General features: G+C 41.3%; 1 protein-coding gene across 1 annotated transcript; it reads right to left on the bottom strand.

Annotated features, from left to right (window-relative positions):
- Positions 1 to 4,001: 4,001 nt before the first annotated feature.
- Positions 4,002 to 10,268, bottom strand: zgc:65851 (Filament_head and Filament domain-containing protein). Its single transcript, XM_010876627.4, has 4 exons — positions 9,392 to 10,268; positions 7,551 to 7,874; positions 6,877 to 7,001; positions 4,002 to 6,557 (listed from the first exon to the last, which is right to left on the bottom strand). The coding sequence occupies exons 1-4, from the start codon at positions 10,130 to 10,132 to the stop codon at positions 6,155 to 6,157; spliced, it is 1,593 nt and encodes a 530-aa protein (XP_010874929.1). The 5' UTR covers positions 10,133 to 10,268; the 3' UTR covers positions 4,002 to 6,154.
- Between the last annotated feature and the right edge of the window lie 7,684 nt (positions 10,269 to 17,952).

Genomic DNA, 17,952 nt, shown 5'->3' with positions numbered 1-17,952 from the left:
CAGAAGTCTATATATAGCAGTAGAAAAAGAGTGCCTGGGAAACAGAGAGAGACAGAGTGGTAGAGGGGGGAGGCAGAGAGAGACAGAGGCTGAAAGGGTGTGAAAGGGACACTGCCGGCGGACTGCTAGATGAATGAAAACTATTCCTGTACAGATCAAGCAGGATTAAACTGATTTAGAGAAACTGAAGTGAATGGAAGGGTTCTTAGAGAAAGTGAACATTAAGGACCAACAGAGGTTGTTTTGATCCTCAATTTGCTGATTTTCTTTTTTGACTGTCAAAGGAGCTGCTGTTTTCTCCATCATCAGTAGCCTGTGCTGCTAATGAAAAGTAAATAAATCCATTGGACCTTTTGATAAGCCAAAACCAGGATTCGTCATTGGATAAACTGTCTTGATTACTAGAATAAAAGTTATAATATCTTCAGATTGACTTTGCTCTGGTGACACCTGCTACTATGCTGGAAATCATATTAAAAATGAAAACTTCCACACTTCTACACTATTCAAAAAATGCTCAGCCACTCTCATTGATTTTGTTACTTGTTTGTCCAACAAGTCCCTGCACACTAGGCAGGTACTGTCACTTTTAAAGATGGCTGCCATCACCCCCTTGCTCAACACATCCCTTGGCCTAGACATCCTTTCAAACTACAGGCCTATTTTAAAAGTCTCTCTTTTAATACTCATATAATACTGAAAAACATAATTTCTTCACCTTAACAAAATGTCTTGCCTAAGACCTCTCACCTTATCTAATGCAGAAAAGCTTATCCATTCATTTGTTTTCTCTAGAATTGATTATGGGAATGCAGTACTAATGGGCCTGCCAGCAAATTCAATTAATAAAATACAGCTCATCCAAAACAGTGCTGCAAGGATCCTGAGACAATCAAATAAATCTGCCCACATACCACCTCTCCTTGCTGACTTTCATTGGCTTCCTGTCCCTCAAAGAATTTACTTGGAAATGATCCTTTTAGTCAGTAAAACTATCAAGGGCTTGGAACCTGTCTTTTCATCTGACCTATGAACCTCCACGCCCTCTACGGTCCAGCAACGCCAATATGCTCAATGAACCAAGAACCTGGCTCAGAAAAATGAGTGACCGCACCTTTTCTTACAATGGATCTGACCTCTGGAACTCCTTTCCTGACAGCCTCAGGGCTGCACAGACAGACATGGCTTCTAAAGCAGGCCTTAAGAACTCTATCGGTTGGCCTGCCGTTCCCTTTAATCAAAAATATACTGTACATTATTATGTAATAAAATGTATTATGATTTTAGTTTATTGTATTATCATTATAGTTTAATGTATACATTATATTACATACATTATGTATATATATTACATATATATGCAAATTGAACTTTCCTTTTCAACTTTTTTGGAAAGGAAAGAAAAAGGTGCAGTGGTCTCAAATCTTTTCCTGAGGTGTATTATTTTATTTTTATCTGATAGTTCTATTAAATATTTAGTATTAGCATTTTTTTTTTTCTTTTTGTTTTTCATGCACTTTGAGATTATTCTTTTATAATCAATTTTTCCTTACAAAAGCAATAAATTATTATTACGAGGTCGCTTCCAGTGCATAGTTCCTAATTAATGATAAAATGCTTATCCTTGTCACAGAGGTATCTTCTCTCTGATTAGCAGGATGACTTAGTATTATTACATTAGTATAGTGAAGAAGTAAGTTTATTACATTAGTATAGTGAAGAAGTAAGTTTATTACTTTAGTATAGTGAAGAGTATAGTTCCTGACCAGTGTCTCACTATACCTGATTGGGGATAAAGGGATTAGCAGTGTCAAGGTCAGAGAATTTTCTGTCTGCCAGCCAGTAACCATAGTTTTATTTAGTTTAAAGAGGCAATGTAATTATTGGGCCATCAACGTTGCTTGAGGAATGTGGGTTGTTGATTGCTGAGGCCGTGATTTACGACCTCATCACTGCAGGTCTCAGGAGTGCTGTGAGAGGAATATGCAGATCAATTATGTACGCATCTCCAGAACAACAGATCTGCTGACGGCATATCTTCCTATATCAGCTCGAGCCGTGTGGCCATCAGAAACATCAAGGACATCTTAGCCACAGACCACCGGCAGGTCTACTATTTTCAATAAATCTGTCTGGATACGATGCTGCATTGTGCTGTGTGTGTTTGTGTTTCTCATCTATTGCAATCCACTCTAGAATGACACATCTCTGGACTTTTTTCTTTCACCACAGTGGCCCAGCCAAGTACCAACTCATAACTCTCTCCACGACAGAGAATCAGTTATTCTGTACCTTGACTTGCAGTTAAATGCTCAAGAAGAGATTTGCATGGACACACACACATACAAACATATGGTTCACATGATATCATGGTCTTACATTTCCACTGGCTTACTCTGCCTTATTTTTGGTGTTTCATTGATTAGTCCATAATGCTAATGATAGCCTTTTTCTGCGCTGATGTCTGTTTTCTCAAACGGTATAACTGAGTGCATGTGCAGAGAGTAACAAACCCTACTAGTGGGTACAGGTGGCCACGCTCCTCTATTACTACCTATGAAGTTGACCAGACAGACAGATAAATATCATCTGCATTCTTCTCCATTCGGGCCCAAACGTACACATTGAATGAGGAATATTTTGTAATTTGCTATGCATCCAACTAAGCTGGAGGGCTAACTGAAATCACACAGCCTGGTGGGGTAGTTTGGAGGCCTCTCGGCCCACATAATCACAGTAATAACGGCTAATGTCTACATTAAAATGACAACACATCAGTGCTATCTTACATAGTCATTGCTGGTTCATTAACCCAGATAGAGTGCCTTTGGAAAGTATTCAGTCCCATTCACCTTATCCACATTTTGTTGTGTTTAAAATTGTATTTATAATTTAGATTCATTTTGTCTTCGTCAACACACAAAATCCCAAAATGACAAATCAAAAACACAGTTTTATTTTGTGCCAATTTATTGAAAACAAAAAAATTATATATATATATATACAGTGGGGAGAACAAGTATTTGCACTGCCGATTTTGTAGGTTTTCCTACTTACAAAGCATGTACAGGTCTGTAATTTTTATATATATATATATTTTTATATATATATATATATTTTCAATAAATTGGCACAAAATAAATATATATAAAATGAATATAAATATATAAAATAATATTTAGACCCTTTGCCATGACACTAAAAATTTAGCTCAAATGCATTCTGTTTCTTTTTATCATCCTTGAGATCTCTAGAAGATGAAAACCTGATCCAGAGTGCACAGGACCTCAGACTTGGGCAAAGATTAATTTTCTCCATGATAATACCCCAGTGCCAACAGCCACGACAATGCAAGAGTGTCTTCGCGACAAGTCTGTTAATTTCTTTGAGTAGTTCACCCAAAGCCCAGACTTTAACCCAATTGAATATCTGTGGGGAAACCTGAAGATCCCAGTTCACCTACACTCCCCATTCTATCTGATAGAATTGAAGAACATCTGCAAGGAAGACCTGGAGAAACTGCTGAAATCAAATATGAAAAGCTGGTAGAGAAGCCACAAAGCAGTGATCTCCGCCAAAGGATTTTCTACAACATATTCTTATGTAATCATAAGTGTAATTATAAATCTGCAATTCAAAACGTGGAGAAAGTAAAGGGGTCTGATTTGTCATAACTGTATCTGTCATAACAAAGACATGATAGTTCATATTTTGTTATAGGTTTAGATATCTATCTACTTCTGTAAGGTCAGTGGGTTGTTGAAAAATAGCTTATAAGCATGCAGTGGCATGACTTCCATTAATGTCTGCTATGTCATGTTAATAGATCAGTGTAGTGGCATTGGTACACCCATTGGTCCATGTATTTATTTGTTCTCTTTCAACAAATGTTTTTTTTTTTTTGTTCTGCTTATTCTGATTAACCTGTGCCCAGTCAGAAGCATAAGCTCCCTGTAGTATAGCTTTGATGTTTTGTAAAATGACTGAAGAAAATGCATATGGTTGGTTAATAAATGGCTTTATTTTGCTTGGGGAGGAATATGACTGCATGAGGCAGCAGCACGTACAGTCACAGTAGAGTAGCAGAACATACAGTCTGTAAAGTGTCATCGCTCCTGAACCACCTTGGAAACGTGGGAAATGCAAGTGAAAACTTTATTTATTGTTTGGATCATGGTTAAGGCATTTTTTACACTCAACAAGCTAAATCTATCCCATTCCCTGTTTTCAAGCTCCAATAATCAGGCCATGCAGTCAATGTAAGTTGATTGATTCATTTCTCATGAAAAGGAAACAGGAGTGAAAAAGTGTTAGGCCTTCCATAGTGCATGCCAGTCTCAAAAATGAACATTACATATTCTGTCAAACTATACAAATGCCCACAGGAGGACAGGTCATTTTACTACTGACCCTAGAGAACATTGGCCAAATGCTCAGGGAAAAATGTCCTGTACTCTCTGCTCATTTTCCACGCATGATCTATTTCCCTAAAAACACTTCCTGTAACACCATGGGTGTGTATATCGCGATGTTAGCCCTTACTGGTGTTAATGCAACTTGTGACCAAGCATGACCTCAGTGGCATCTGCACCAGCTGCCACGTGGTCCTGTAGTCAGAGAGGATGGCCGTCCATCACTCTGCTGCCGTCCCTGGCTGCCCGAGTAGAGCAGCAACAGGCACCTTTAACTGTCTGGAACGAAGCGTACTGCCAGCAGGACTGACAGGCTGCTTGTCAAATGGCGCCCTATTCCTTTTATAGTGCACCAACGCCCTGTGTAGCGCACTATGCATGAAGGAGCACCGGCCTCAGGGTGAATGGATACAGACCACTACAACACCGCTGAGGAACACAAACAGGGCCTGGAACGCTCTGCGGAAAAGGAGGGGACCAGGAATTCAATTCCCCTGGTTTGGAGTGAGTTAGCAGGCTGTTGACAGGAAGGGCAAGGCAGGGGATGTCCATTAACTGAAAAATGAATCAATCAAGAGGGGGGCTTTTTACATCAAATATATAATGTGTATAATGGGTTAAATAAGCAGCATTTTAAAGATTTCCATTCCGAGAAGGTATCTTTCTGAACACAGAAAAGTTGGTGCACAATGCAATTATCAACTACCTTTGAAATCGTACCCTCCCAAATAAATAGGATTTTATATGCTTCTATCTAGACTCCACGTTGCTAATTTGCCGTGCTATAACAATCACATTGACAAAGACGGGGGGTGGCTAATGGGAAAATGATTTTCTGGTGATGAAAAGTGTTGGAAAAGAAATCAATGAACAGAACATTCTTTATCTTTCTCCTGTGAATGAAAGAGAGAGTGAGGAGCATTCAATGAGTCAGTTTGTATATGCAGCTCAAAATACATTATTGCACCCAAGGCTATGATCTGTATTTCTGTCTTCCCAATAGTACATGCTAACATTCATGAAAACATTTACAGAGAACTTTCTCAAAAGAAATTCTTTAGACCTTTCCAACTTTTTTTTGGTAAAAATCAAATAGCACCTTAAAAGTTGGACTGGTAAAAGTTGGTAAAGTTGTATTCTCCAGACAACTGTGCATATAGTTTGTGTGCTACTACCAGGATTCTATTATTACTTTCAAGATTACAGTCATTCTTCAATGAGTTTCATATCATTAATGGCACATAAAGACCGGACTTTGCTGGGCCACATCATCCCTGACCTCTTAGTCTGACATCATGCATGCTTTAAGGCATTCTCTTACTGACTGAGTGGCTTACTGCTGTAATGTTGAGCACCTCCTCTCTGTTCTCTGTGGTATCGTGTACTGTTGGGTAGCGATTTGATATTAGGACAGCCATCAGCTCACAACACACACACACTGTGCTGGTGTGAAACCATGACAGAGGATCCTGAGCCCCCGATTCAGGGACATTTTGCAAAATTGATTCTTTCCGTCAGGGTAACACACCAGTAGCTTGTCCCTCTCCGTGTAGCTATGTCTTTCTGTTTTCCATCCCATAGCTACTTGTCGATACCCAGAGAAACTGAGTGGAAGGTGCGTGCATGTGAGGTGTGTGTGAGTGCCTTTGTGAAACAGAGATAAGGTGATGGGGAATCTGTTTGAGTGAATGAGTGGATTGTATTCAGTGTGAAAGGCATTGATGATGGATGACACAAGCTGTTTAACTCTTAGTGGTCTTGCTGGCAGCACTTCCCTTCTCTTCCTTCTTCTCTTCCTTCTTCTCTTCCTTTTCATCCTTTTCATCCTTGCCATTCTTCTCATCTTTCGTCTTCTGGTCTTCATCCTCCTCTTCCTCCTCATCTCCATCTTCTTCCTCTGCATTCTCATCCCCATTCTCCTCTCCATCCTCTCCCTCCTCCTCATTTTCCTCTTCTTCCTCCTCCTTCTCCTCCTCTTCCTCTTCGGCCTCTGGCTCCTCAGGCTTGGCAACCCTCATCCTGTAGGGGGCAGAAGAGCCCAGGGCATAGGAGCGGCCGGACGAGTAGGAGTAGCCAGAGTAGCCTGACTGCAGGATATTTCCTCCAACTGTGCTCAGACGGCACTCTTCCCCTTCCAGGAGCTTCCTGAAGAGAGGGATGGAGATGCACAGACACATCTTTTAAAACATAACTGTGATTTGGATCAAGTGTGCCAAGTAAACTGCTAACTAAATCAGAAGAAAGAGAGATTATATTCAGCAATGTATCAACATTTCAATAATTCAAGCATTTCAAAGCAGTCATGTGGTCAATAATTTGTCTGATTTGGAATTCAAATATGAAAAATGCATTTACATAGTATAGTATATATAGTATAGTATATAGTAGAGGCACTATGATTTGGACCAATGAGATTCTGACTGAACCATCTGACGTTAACCCACACAATCTAATGTTGACTGACCTGTAAGCTGCAATTTCAATGTCCAGGGCCATCTTTACATTCAGCAGGTCCTGGTACTCACGGAGATGGCGGGACATCTCTCCTTTGGTGCTGCGCAGGGCAGACTCAAGCTGTTGGATGGTCTCCTGAAAAGACAAATAAACATCAGTGTGTATGTTAGTAATGATTAGGGTTATAAAGCTAGTAATTCCTCAATATTACTGGAACTTACTGTGGCTATGGCAATTAACAGAAATATAAATCCATAGTCTTTTTATTTAATCTTGAATTACAAAAAGACAGCTGTATGTGGTTTAGTTACTTTCTTTTCTTTTTCCCAAATCCCACAAATTTAACACTAAAACAATAACAAATAAATATATATTGACTAGATGCGATAGATTGCACTCTTGTAGGGTACTGGTAAATGTCGAACATGGGACATCCAGTGGTCAAAGCCTCTGCCGCCGGATCCTACTAATATCCTCACATACAACAAACTGCTCATATAGACTAAAGGGCTTGAAACCAGGCTTGCATTAATGTAGATAATCATTTCTGTTGAAATCCTAGCTGTCTCACATTCCATCCGTGAGACACACTTGTTGCTTAGGACATGATTCCACACAATACACAGGGAATATACTGTTCTTCCCCAATCGCTGCGCTGTACCACCCTTTCAGGATCTCCATACCTGCATCTCTCCAATCTCATTGCTGTGGCGGTCTTCCATCTCAGCCATCTGCCTCTCCAGAGCCTCGTTGTGGCCCCTGAGGGCTTCTATCTCCAGGGTGCGGGCCTGCACCTGCCTGCGGTACTCATTCATTTCTTCCCTGCTCTGCTTCACTTGATCCTGGGTGCGGGCAGCCGCCTCGTTCACACTGGCAAACTTAGAGCGGTACCACTCCTCGGCCTGGTTCTGGTTCTTGGCTGAAAGCACTTCGTACTGGGCCCGGATGTCCTTCAGGGCCACGGCCAGGTCGGGCTTACCGTCCCTCAGGTCCATCTCTACTGACACCTAAAGTGGGAACAAGGAAGGGTTCAAACATGGAACTGATTTGCTTCAGCATTTCATTTTTTTTTTTCTGTCAAATAATAAATCATAGAATATTTTTGCATCATCCAGCTGTAGCTTTCCAAATTGTATTGTTTTCATTTAACTAAATATAGGTACAATGTTTGATAATTGCTACAGAAATTAAAACTACATATTTCAAAATGGGCTTATAGTAGACATATGAGCAGTCAGTCTTAGGTGATGTGATCAGAGGGGTAGAAGGTTCAGGGCTGGTGTATTGAGTGCAGAATGTGGGCTCTCTGTGCAAAATACTTTGGATGATACCGCTAATTGCTTACATGTTATATCTATTATATTATATCTCCTGTAGGGCAAAAGAAAAGCACCCTGAAAAAACTAAAAATGAATGCTCTTTTCAGTAATGTTATCTGGGGCGTTGATGGAAATTAATTTGTACATACTTGTATTTCTTTATTTTAAAATGTTAAAGTAGGCCTATTAATATCTTATAGAAGTCAAAGATGCATTCACAATCCCATGGCATCTAAAAACACCACAAGCTACCATCCTTTTTAATTGTGACCTTGATTAATGAATAACCCTTTCTGGGAAAACATAAATCTTTGATGCAAACATTCAAAGGATTCTGTAGAATCCTATATAAAAAAATTACTTGTTTCCCTTATTTGGTCAAATATTTTTACTAATTGAATGGGACTAGAGTGACAGTGCTCCTGAACATCATGAGACGAAATAAGTTAATGCAACAGAGCATGCATTGATCTGTATTGAGTTTTTGGGTGTTCTAAGTTGACCCTGTCCAATCCTGCTTGCTCTGTCGACCACACCTAGATATTGCGCTACTATTTCGCTGCATCATCAGTGGGAGTTCGAGCACCCCGATCAACCCAATGCTCTCGCGCTCCCCCTTTTCTCTCTCTCTCACTCCCTATCATATTAGCACACACTCTTGCGCTTTACACTGCATCACACTTTCGGAATGCACAAACTAGATTTTCAATAAACATTTCAAACATTTCTATTACTTCTGTTATACAACTTCTCTCATCGTTTCTATAGCGACTGTCCAATGTCCGTTTTTGTGTCTGAGGCACTGCGTTTACAGTGACAGAGACGCTGGAAAGTACTGCATGGCGCTGTTTTACGCAGAACTTGAACTGCAGTGCTGTAAATTCTGCTTCCACCAATCGCAGTGCGCAGTTTTCAATGGGTTCAGAACCAAGGACAGCGTGTGTGCTATGGATGAACCGAATGAACTCATTTGAATGTCAGCCCTCGCAATTCTGGTTTTACCATACGATAACACCTCTCAAAATAAAATTTTTAGAGTACATTTTTTTCCATCTGCTGCTGTTTTGCTCTTTTTCTCATAGGAAATACAAGCTACCATTTGCATACCTAGCATAACATTTCCATACAACTACATTAATTTCAAGTGTGCGGAAGAGGAGGGGGATAAGTCAAATCATAGGGGTCATGAGTGGTAAGTTCCGCACCTGTGTGGCTTGCAGGGAAGCCTGCAGCTCCTGCAACTCTTCCTCGTGGACTTTCCTGAGGAAGGCGATCTCATCCAGGAGCGACTCGACTTTCTTCTCCAGCTCAAGTCGGGACAGCGTGGCGTCATCCACGTCCTTGCGATAACTCTTCAAAGTGCCCTCCGCTTCTTCACGGAGCCTAGTCTCCTCGTCCAGCTTTTCCTTCACGCGTTCTAGCGTCTCGTTCATCTGCACACAATCCAGGTGCATCTGACTTTTCTCGTGCGTAAGCTCCTCGACGCGCGCCCTAAGCTCACGGATCTCCTGCTCGTATAGGTCATGAAGGCGAGAAGGCTCGGTGTGGCGCTGGCGCAACATGGTCACCTCTGCTTCCAGGACCTTGTTTTGTTGTTCCAGGTTGTGGACCTTCTCAATGAAGGAGACGAAGCGATCGTTGAGGCCTTGGAGTTGCTCCTTCTCGTTGGTACGGATTATCTTCATCTCGTTGGTGACTGCCGTGGACTGGGTAAGGTCCATGGAGTCGGGCATGGAGGATTGGAAGATGCGCCCGGCACCCACTTTGCGGATGCTGGAAGATGTGAGCATGGATGGAGAGCCATAACTGCGGTGTGCGCTGGATCGGTATCCACTCGAAAGACGAGAAGGGCTGGTGCCCACGGACATGCGGCCGATGTTTCGGGGTGCATCTCCGAAGATCTTCCGATAGGAACTGCTTGAGTAGACGTCGCCAGAGTAACTCATCTTTGCAGGTGAATAAGTGGAATGCTAGCTTGACTTTAGCTTGCTGAGTCCTTTCTCACTGCCCCGTGTGAGAGTGTGGGTGTGGAGTGAGGGAGAGAGAGAGAAACAGAGAAAAGTGAGATGCGAGTGATGTCTGGCCAAGACATGTGCTTTTATAGTGATGGAACTCGAGCGTCATTTGACGCAGGGGCGGCAGTCAGGACAGGGAAACCTGCAAGCTCCTGCAAAAGAGCTATTCTCCCGGGAACACGAATTCACTAATGTTGCTTCTCGCTTTGTATTTCTGGCAACTCATCCTTTTCTTAAAGGAAATGTAATCTTTACTGTACATACAAGCTAAACCTATGGTCGTGGAGAGATCAAACGACGACTTATATGCGACAAAAATAGACGAGGCCTATGGCATGTATAATACTGACACTATAAATATATAACAATGGCGATAGTAGTCTAATTTAAGTTAGAAACAAATATAATGTCACTATTAAATGTTGAGGCCAACGAATATATTATAGGATCTAATTAACATACAGCCTACAGCCTTTTTCGGATGTAAAACAATTCCTATGTACATTATCCGATTCCACTGAACACTGTCATTGCAGTGTTCCTGTGCTGTCCCGGCAGTCCAAGCATGGTATCAACGTGTGCCAGAAATTAGTGTGTCAAAAAGTAATGCTGTATTGCAGTCTGAAGGCGTGCACCACTCACGCCCGAGCACCGCAGTCTTTGAATACAGGATGAGGCACATACACCAAAGCATTTCTACAAAATCCCCAATGTGCGCATATCTCATGAAATGAATAAATGTCACTTAATAACCGAACGCACGTTTATCCTACAATACTTTGAAAACATAAGCATGGCAAAGGGGTACACCCAGCAGAAATTTCCAGATCAGTTGTGCGTGATGAATCAGCACAAAACAATACATATTACATGCGGGGTGAAGTGTCCTTTCCACTTGCCTGGCGTTGCTAGGGCTGGCGGTGGTCCTGATCCAGGACACCGACCACGCCCATGTAGAGGGTAAAGCACCCGCGCGCACAGAGCTGTCAGGAGACTGCAGCTTTCAACTGATTGATCAGCTCTTCGAAAAACCGGTGTAGATGTAGCTCGTTGCTCTACATAGGAGCAGAATAGCCGATACAAATAACTGTCACATTTTTCTCCAGTCATAATATAATAATATTAGACCATTTGGACCCAAGTAACCAGTAACATAACTTGCTTTTATGATCACATTACATACATTATATATCTCACAGTAGTATCATCTATGAGCATACAGAGTTACGCCCATTGAAAAGTAGGTAGTTATTCACACACTCAGTTTAAACTCACGGAATCTGTTGATCAACAAAAAGAAACACATAGGCAGGCAGACGTAGATAGGGAGATAACAAATTATAGGCCATATACAACATTTGACTGTTGGTTGATCAGCCTTACCCTTGAGGATTTATTAAATATTGATCTGTTGAACAATGCTTTTCTAAGATTGCAGCATATTAGTGGGTCTGATGAACGGCATTTCAGTTATTCACCGATTTTACCAGTGTCTCTTCATCAGTGTCACATCTAAAACTCGTTACAACCAGTGCAACCTACCATGCGTATTATCTGAAAACGAACAGAAATAAAAAACCTTTGGAAAAACGTACACATTCTGTATCTATATTGTCAACGGCACAAATAGTCAATTTTCCACATACTAACCACAAGGGGGCAGAACATGCTCAATAATGTCCCACACTTGGCTTTGAGAGATGCTGGCCAAGCATACAAAGGGATAACCTGTTCCAGGGTTTCCCAACACAGTACACTGCACATTTGTGTTTAAACTGGCACATCTTATTATTGAGTCAACTAATATATATTTTTGTTTTGTGTGTGGATTAACCAAATTCTATCTGACAACAGAAACAGGAAAAAACACCTAGCCACACATACATACAGACAGACACAGACACAAACACACCTTTAACACTCCAGCATTGTCATAAGAACATTTCCATCAATAGCACTTCATAATTAGTGCGTGAACCCTCCACACACACATGCACACACGCACACACACACACACACACAAACACACATACTGCAGCAGTTTACCTGAGAGCACAACCCAGCCATTTTCTAAAGCTGATTGTTGGCCAGCAATAAACAGTAGGGAGCAACAAAAGGCCCATTGAGACAAGAGAGGCAGGAGACGACTGGGAATGACTCAGCAGGAAAGGAAATGGCAGGTAGAAGTGTCACCTCTTTTTAGGTAAGCATTGGTATTACCCATCCTTTTTGCGAAACCATAAAGATGTTTCTGTACTTACATAGAGACGCTGAATATGACAAAAGAGAATATAGTTGAATTGGTAACAGGTTGTTTGTATTTCGAATTTTATGAAGGCACGTGTAGAACGTTTCAAGTAAATATAGATGCTGTCTGTCATTTTTGGCCACTGGTTGTAAAAGTGGTGCTGTTGAGCCAAAAACAGTCCACAAAAATTGGAGTCTGTGTCACGTGGGCCGACTTGTGCCCCATGTCATCAAAAACACTTGCTTTTCAATGTGGAATTCCATGGATAACTAAGGCATGATAGTGATTCTAGTTACAGATCATGTACATACTGTGTTAACAACACACCATACATTTAGCCCAAAATGGGAAGTTTAAAATACCTTTTTAAACACAGAAGTCCCAGACTGCATCATCATCAAGTATTTTCTGTGAATTGTTTGGTTAACATTGAGTTTTATTGCATATTTCTGGTGGCTATGAAGGATTAATGTGTTAAAATAGGTTAAAACCCCACACAGTCATTTTAGTTTAAAATCATTATTTTATGTTTGATGAAACATTTCTGGAAATGTGTGTGTTTATTTTTTTAAGACAATTCCAAAAGTGACTTGTGAGTGGTCAATACTTTTTTTTTTACCTAAACATTCCCCAGAGGAAGATTGACATTTTTTGCTGGACCTTGGCAGAAAAACATTTCTGCCAGGTAATGGACAGGTCTACAGCCCATCTCTTTATCCAGCTAAACACTGACTGGTCTCAACTCCATTGATTTGAGCTCAGTCAATGACCCTTTGACAACAGAAGCCAGTGCATCTTCTGCTTACCAATAGAAACTTAAAATTTTAGGATGCACCAAATTCAATTACTGTAAAGCATTATCATTCCACTATTACTGCAAAAATATTCTGGACATTTTCTGGTATTACAGTGTGAATTCTACATATTGCCCCTTTAGTTTTTGACCCTAGCAGTTGTTTCAAGATCTAAATAAATCCAACTGATCAAAATAATAATATCCTTAAATTTAAACCAACATTATGCATCTGCATTATGCATTAAACAAAATATATAGACTTATTAAATCCATTAAAAAGCAATACATGGACTTTCTCGTACTTACCTCGCTAAAATGATCCAACTCACAAAAGTGAGTACACCCATCACATTTTTTCAAATATTTGATTATATCTTTTCATGTGACACTGAAGAAATGACAGTTTGCGACAATATAAAGTAGTGTGTACATCTTGTATAACAGTGTAAATTTGCTGTCCCCTCAAAATAACTCAACACACAGCCATTAATGTTTAAACCACTGGCAACAAAAGTGAATACACCTTTAAGTGAAAATGTCCAAATTGGGCCCAATTAGTCATTTTCCCTCCCCAGTGTCATGTGACTTGTTAGTGTTACAAAGTGTTAGAGACCTTGCGCTCCTCCATCTTCCACACAGCCAGTGTTGTCACATGAAAAGATATAATCAAATATTTACAAAAATGTGAGGGGTGTACTCACTTTTGTGAGATACTGTACCTACACATAACCTAAGATCACAAGATGCAGGCCTTCTAATTGTACCTACAATTTCTAACAGCTGGAGGCAGGGCTTTCTCTCATAGAGCTCTGTGGAATGATCTGCCAGTTATGGTTAGAAATGCAGACTCAGTGCAAACTTTCAAGTGTCTACAAAAAGACTCATCTCTTCAGCATGGTCTATGATTAAGTTCAGTCTGGCCCAGGGGTGTGAAGGTGAACGGAAAGGCTTGATACTGTCCACCCTTGCTGTCTTGCCAGGTGGGCTCTCATCACCACTGGGATGACTTCTCTCCAATGGCATTCTGGGGCGGAGTCTGTTGTGCCATTGTGCAATTGGGGTGAACTCTGCTGGCAGTAATCTGCCCTTATTTCAGGGTGGTTGCAGTTGGTTGTTGTCCCTTTGGTTGATCCCCCGGATAGGGACACAGTGTCACTGGACCCCCCTGTCTCAGCCCCAAGATTTTACACTGCTATATTATTGTGCCAGGGGAGTAGGGTCAGTTCTCCTTCTCCACTGTAAATCCTGCTTTGTTTAAACTTAAAAGGACATGAGGTCTTGGCCCAGGTCTTGGCTCTAAAGACTTGTTGCTGCCCCAGTCCAAAGTCCTCCTGGTTGTCTTGCAGATCGAGACGACACCTGACGATTCCAGCTGCCAGTCTGCTGACCACCCCAGTTGTCCTTGTCCATCTTGTCATGCTTCTGACCTCGATTATATTTTATAGACTCGGGACACAGCCCAAATGCATTTATTTATTATTACAACTTGTACTCTTAAAATGTTCACCCGGCACAGCCAGAAAAGGACTCTGAGCCCCTCTGAGCCTGGTTCCTCTCTAGGTTTCTTCCTAAATTTCAGCCCCTTCTTGATGAATGAAGCAAAGCACAGACAGATCCTTGATGCAAACCTGCTCCACAGCGCTCCGACCTCAGACTGGGGTGAAGGTTCATCTTCCAACAGGACAAGAACCCAAAGCACAGGGCCAAGACAATGCAGTCTGTGAATGTTTTTAAGAGGCCCAGCCAGAGCCTGGACTTGAAGTCAATCAAAATACTCTTAAAATGTTCAGTCCTGACCTTACCTCCACTTTGTTGCAGTTAATGGATTGGACAATCATTAGTGTCCCTTGTCCCTCATAACAGATATATTATATAAACATAATGTAACAGGGAGAGACACAGAGAATGGACACTAGATGTGTTTAGGGCCCTGGTGGACGTTTTATTAATAAAAACAGTAGAGGAGTATGTGTGGGAAAAATCTACACCTAAGATCAAACACCCTTTTTTGGGAGGCAGCTTTGTCTCCAGGGCAGCCTCTTAGTGGTGGTTTGAGAGGAATAGGTGCAGGCGGTCATCATTTTGGCACCCTCCATCTCCTGGCCATTTCCCTCCACCTCCTTGCTTGTCTTTGACCCTGAGCTGCTCTCTGGCGTCTCTTAAATACCACCCCTGATGAGGTTTGAAGAGGCAGGTGTGTAGGGGCGAGGCTGCTACCCCTGGAAGATTCAAGAAGCTGCTAGCCTTTTCTGTTGGGGGCGTTGGTGCAACACTGATTCATGGGGTGTGGGCACATCCATGCCTCAATATCCTGAAATATATATTCTAGCAAATGTAATGACGACAAGACCAAATTATATATTTTGCTCACTGAGTACTTACTTGAAGCATGTGTTTTGTTTTATATGCAAGTTTTTATGTTTGAGTGAGAGAGTGATGTGACATTGTTGTGAGAATGAGTCTGTGAACCTATTACGGAAAATATCAATAGTTAACATCTGAAGTTCTGAGTCGATGCCCATAAATGATGGAATCATGTGTTCAATGTTTATTTCCCAAGGGCATATTGTAGATTTGTTACTATGTGTAATTGGAGTCTAAGTGTGTATGCGCTGTTCGTGTGCCATGCATGGCGGTAAGTGCAGTCATGATGAGATAAATGTCGTGGTTGACTGGGTCTGCAGGGAGAGGATACTGATGGATTTGCCTGACAGCCAGGGGGGACTTGGTTCACACATGGACTCCACTGAAAAAAAAAACACCCATTCAAATGAAACCCATGTCAATTACCCATATACCATCTTCTAAACATGGGATCTGATGCCTCAGCATTAAGGACATGTATTTAGGGCAAGCCCCTGACAAAAATATCCTGTCCAAAGTCAGTTCTTCAACAACCCCGTTTCCCAAAATGTTGTAAATCTTCATACAATGCAAATACAAACAGAATGCAATGATGTGCCAATCCCTTATCCCTATATTTAATTGAAAATAGTACAAAGAAAATATATCAAATGTTAAAACTGAGAAATGTTATTGTTTCATGTCCATACATGTCCATTTTGAATGTGACGCCAGGAACATGTTTAAAAAAGGTTGCGACAGGGGCATGGTTACCACTGTGTTGCATCGCCTCTTCTTTCATCAATAATCTGTAAGCATTTGGGAACTGAAGAGAAAAATTGCTGCAGTGAAAAGTACTCCCATTCTTGCTTAATATAGGATTTCAGCTCCTTTGTCGTATTTTCCGTTTTATAATGCACCAAATATTTTCAATGGATGACAGGTCTGGACTGCAGACAGGACAGTTTTGCACCTGGATCTTATTACTACGGAGCCATGCTGTGGTAAAACGAACAGAATGTGATTTGGCATTGCCTTGCTGAAATAAGCAAGGCCTTCCCTGAAAAATACATCTTCTGGATGGCAGCATATGTTGCTCCAAAACCTGCATATATTGTTCAGCATTAATGGTGCCTTCACAGATGTGCAAATCACCCATACCATGTGCACTAATGCACCCCAATACCATCACAGTTGTTGGCTTTTGAACTGCGCTGATAACAAGCCGGATGGTCCCCCTCTTCTTTAGTCCGGATGACGTAGCGTCCATGATTCCCAAAAGTAATTTATAATTTTGATTTCCACAGTTTTCCACTTCGCTTCAGTCCATCTTAAATTAGCTTGGGCCCAGAGAAGGCAACAGCACATCTGGACCTTGTTTATGTGTGGTTTCTTCTTTGCATGTTAGAGTTTTAACTTGCATTTGTGGATGCAGCGACATACTGTGTTCACAGAAAATGGTTTTCAGAAGTGTTCCTGAGCCCATGCAGTGATTTCCACTACAGAATCATGTCTGTTTTTAATGCATTCCTGCCTGAGGGCTCAAAGATCACGGCCATCCAATATTGGTTTTCGGCCTTGTCCCTTACATAGAGATTTCTCCGGATTCTCTGAATCTTTTAGCGATATTATGTACCGTACATGATGAGATCACTAAACTCTTTGCAAATTTACGTTGAGAAATGGTATTCTTAAATTGTTGTACTATAAAGACTGTCCAATTCCTCTGTTGTATTGAGCCTTCATTGTACCATAGGTCTTTAGGATTTCCCATGGCTGGTAGGATGTACTGTAGGCAGCAAGCATCTCATACAGATTAATTATTCCTGTCTGAATTAAATACAGTCAGAATAAGTGAGCTCAGTCACCAGGGAGAAAGGTCAGTGGCCTGCAGGAAATACATCAGAATGCATAAGAGTCATCCTTACAGCCCACATTTTCCCTCTGAGTGGGCAGCCATAGATGACCACGCTGTCATAAAGATGCTCAAGGTGCGTAGATGATGTTATAGCATCTCTGTGTTTTATTTGTGTCAGTGTGTCTCTGTACTGGTGTATGTGCTTCAGCAGTGAGCTGAATGATGAGACCACTGTGACAAGGTCCCCATCCCCCAAACAAACCTTTCCCATCAATACATCCCTCTCAATCCACTGGTTATAGCAACAGCTGCCGACTTATCTGGTCCAAACCAGGGATTTAGGCAACAGATTACTGTCAGAGAAGAGAGTATGTCAGCCTACCACAGAGCTAGCTTTCATCACATACCAAGATGGTGAATTTGTTTTCAACTGGCTTCTCTCCATATTGACAGAGACTTTCAAAAAAATTAAATAAAACAGCTTAAAACACTAATATCAGCCACTG

The sequence above is a fragment of the Esox lucius genome, chromosome 13 (assembly GCF_011004845.1).
Source record: "Esox lucius isolate fEsoLuc1 chromosome 13, fEsoLuc1.pri, whole genome shotgun sequence".
NCBI lineage: Eukaryota > Metazoa > Chordata > Actinopteri > Esociformes > Esocidae > Esox > Esox lucius.
The sequence above is the reverse complement of the archived record's forward strand: the minus strand, read 5'-3'. Positions and strand labels throughout refer to the sequence as shown.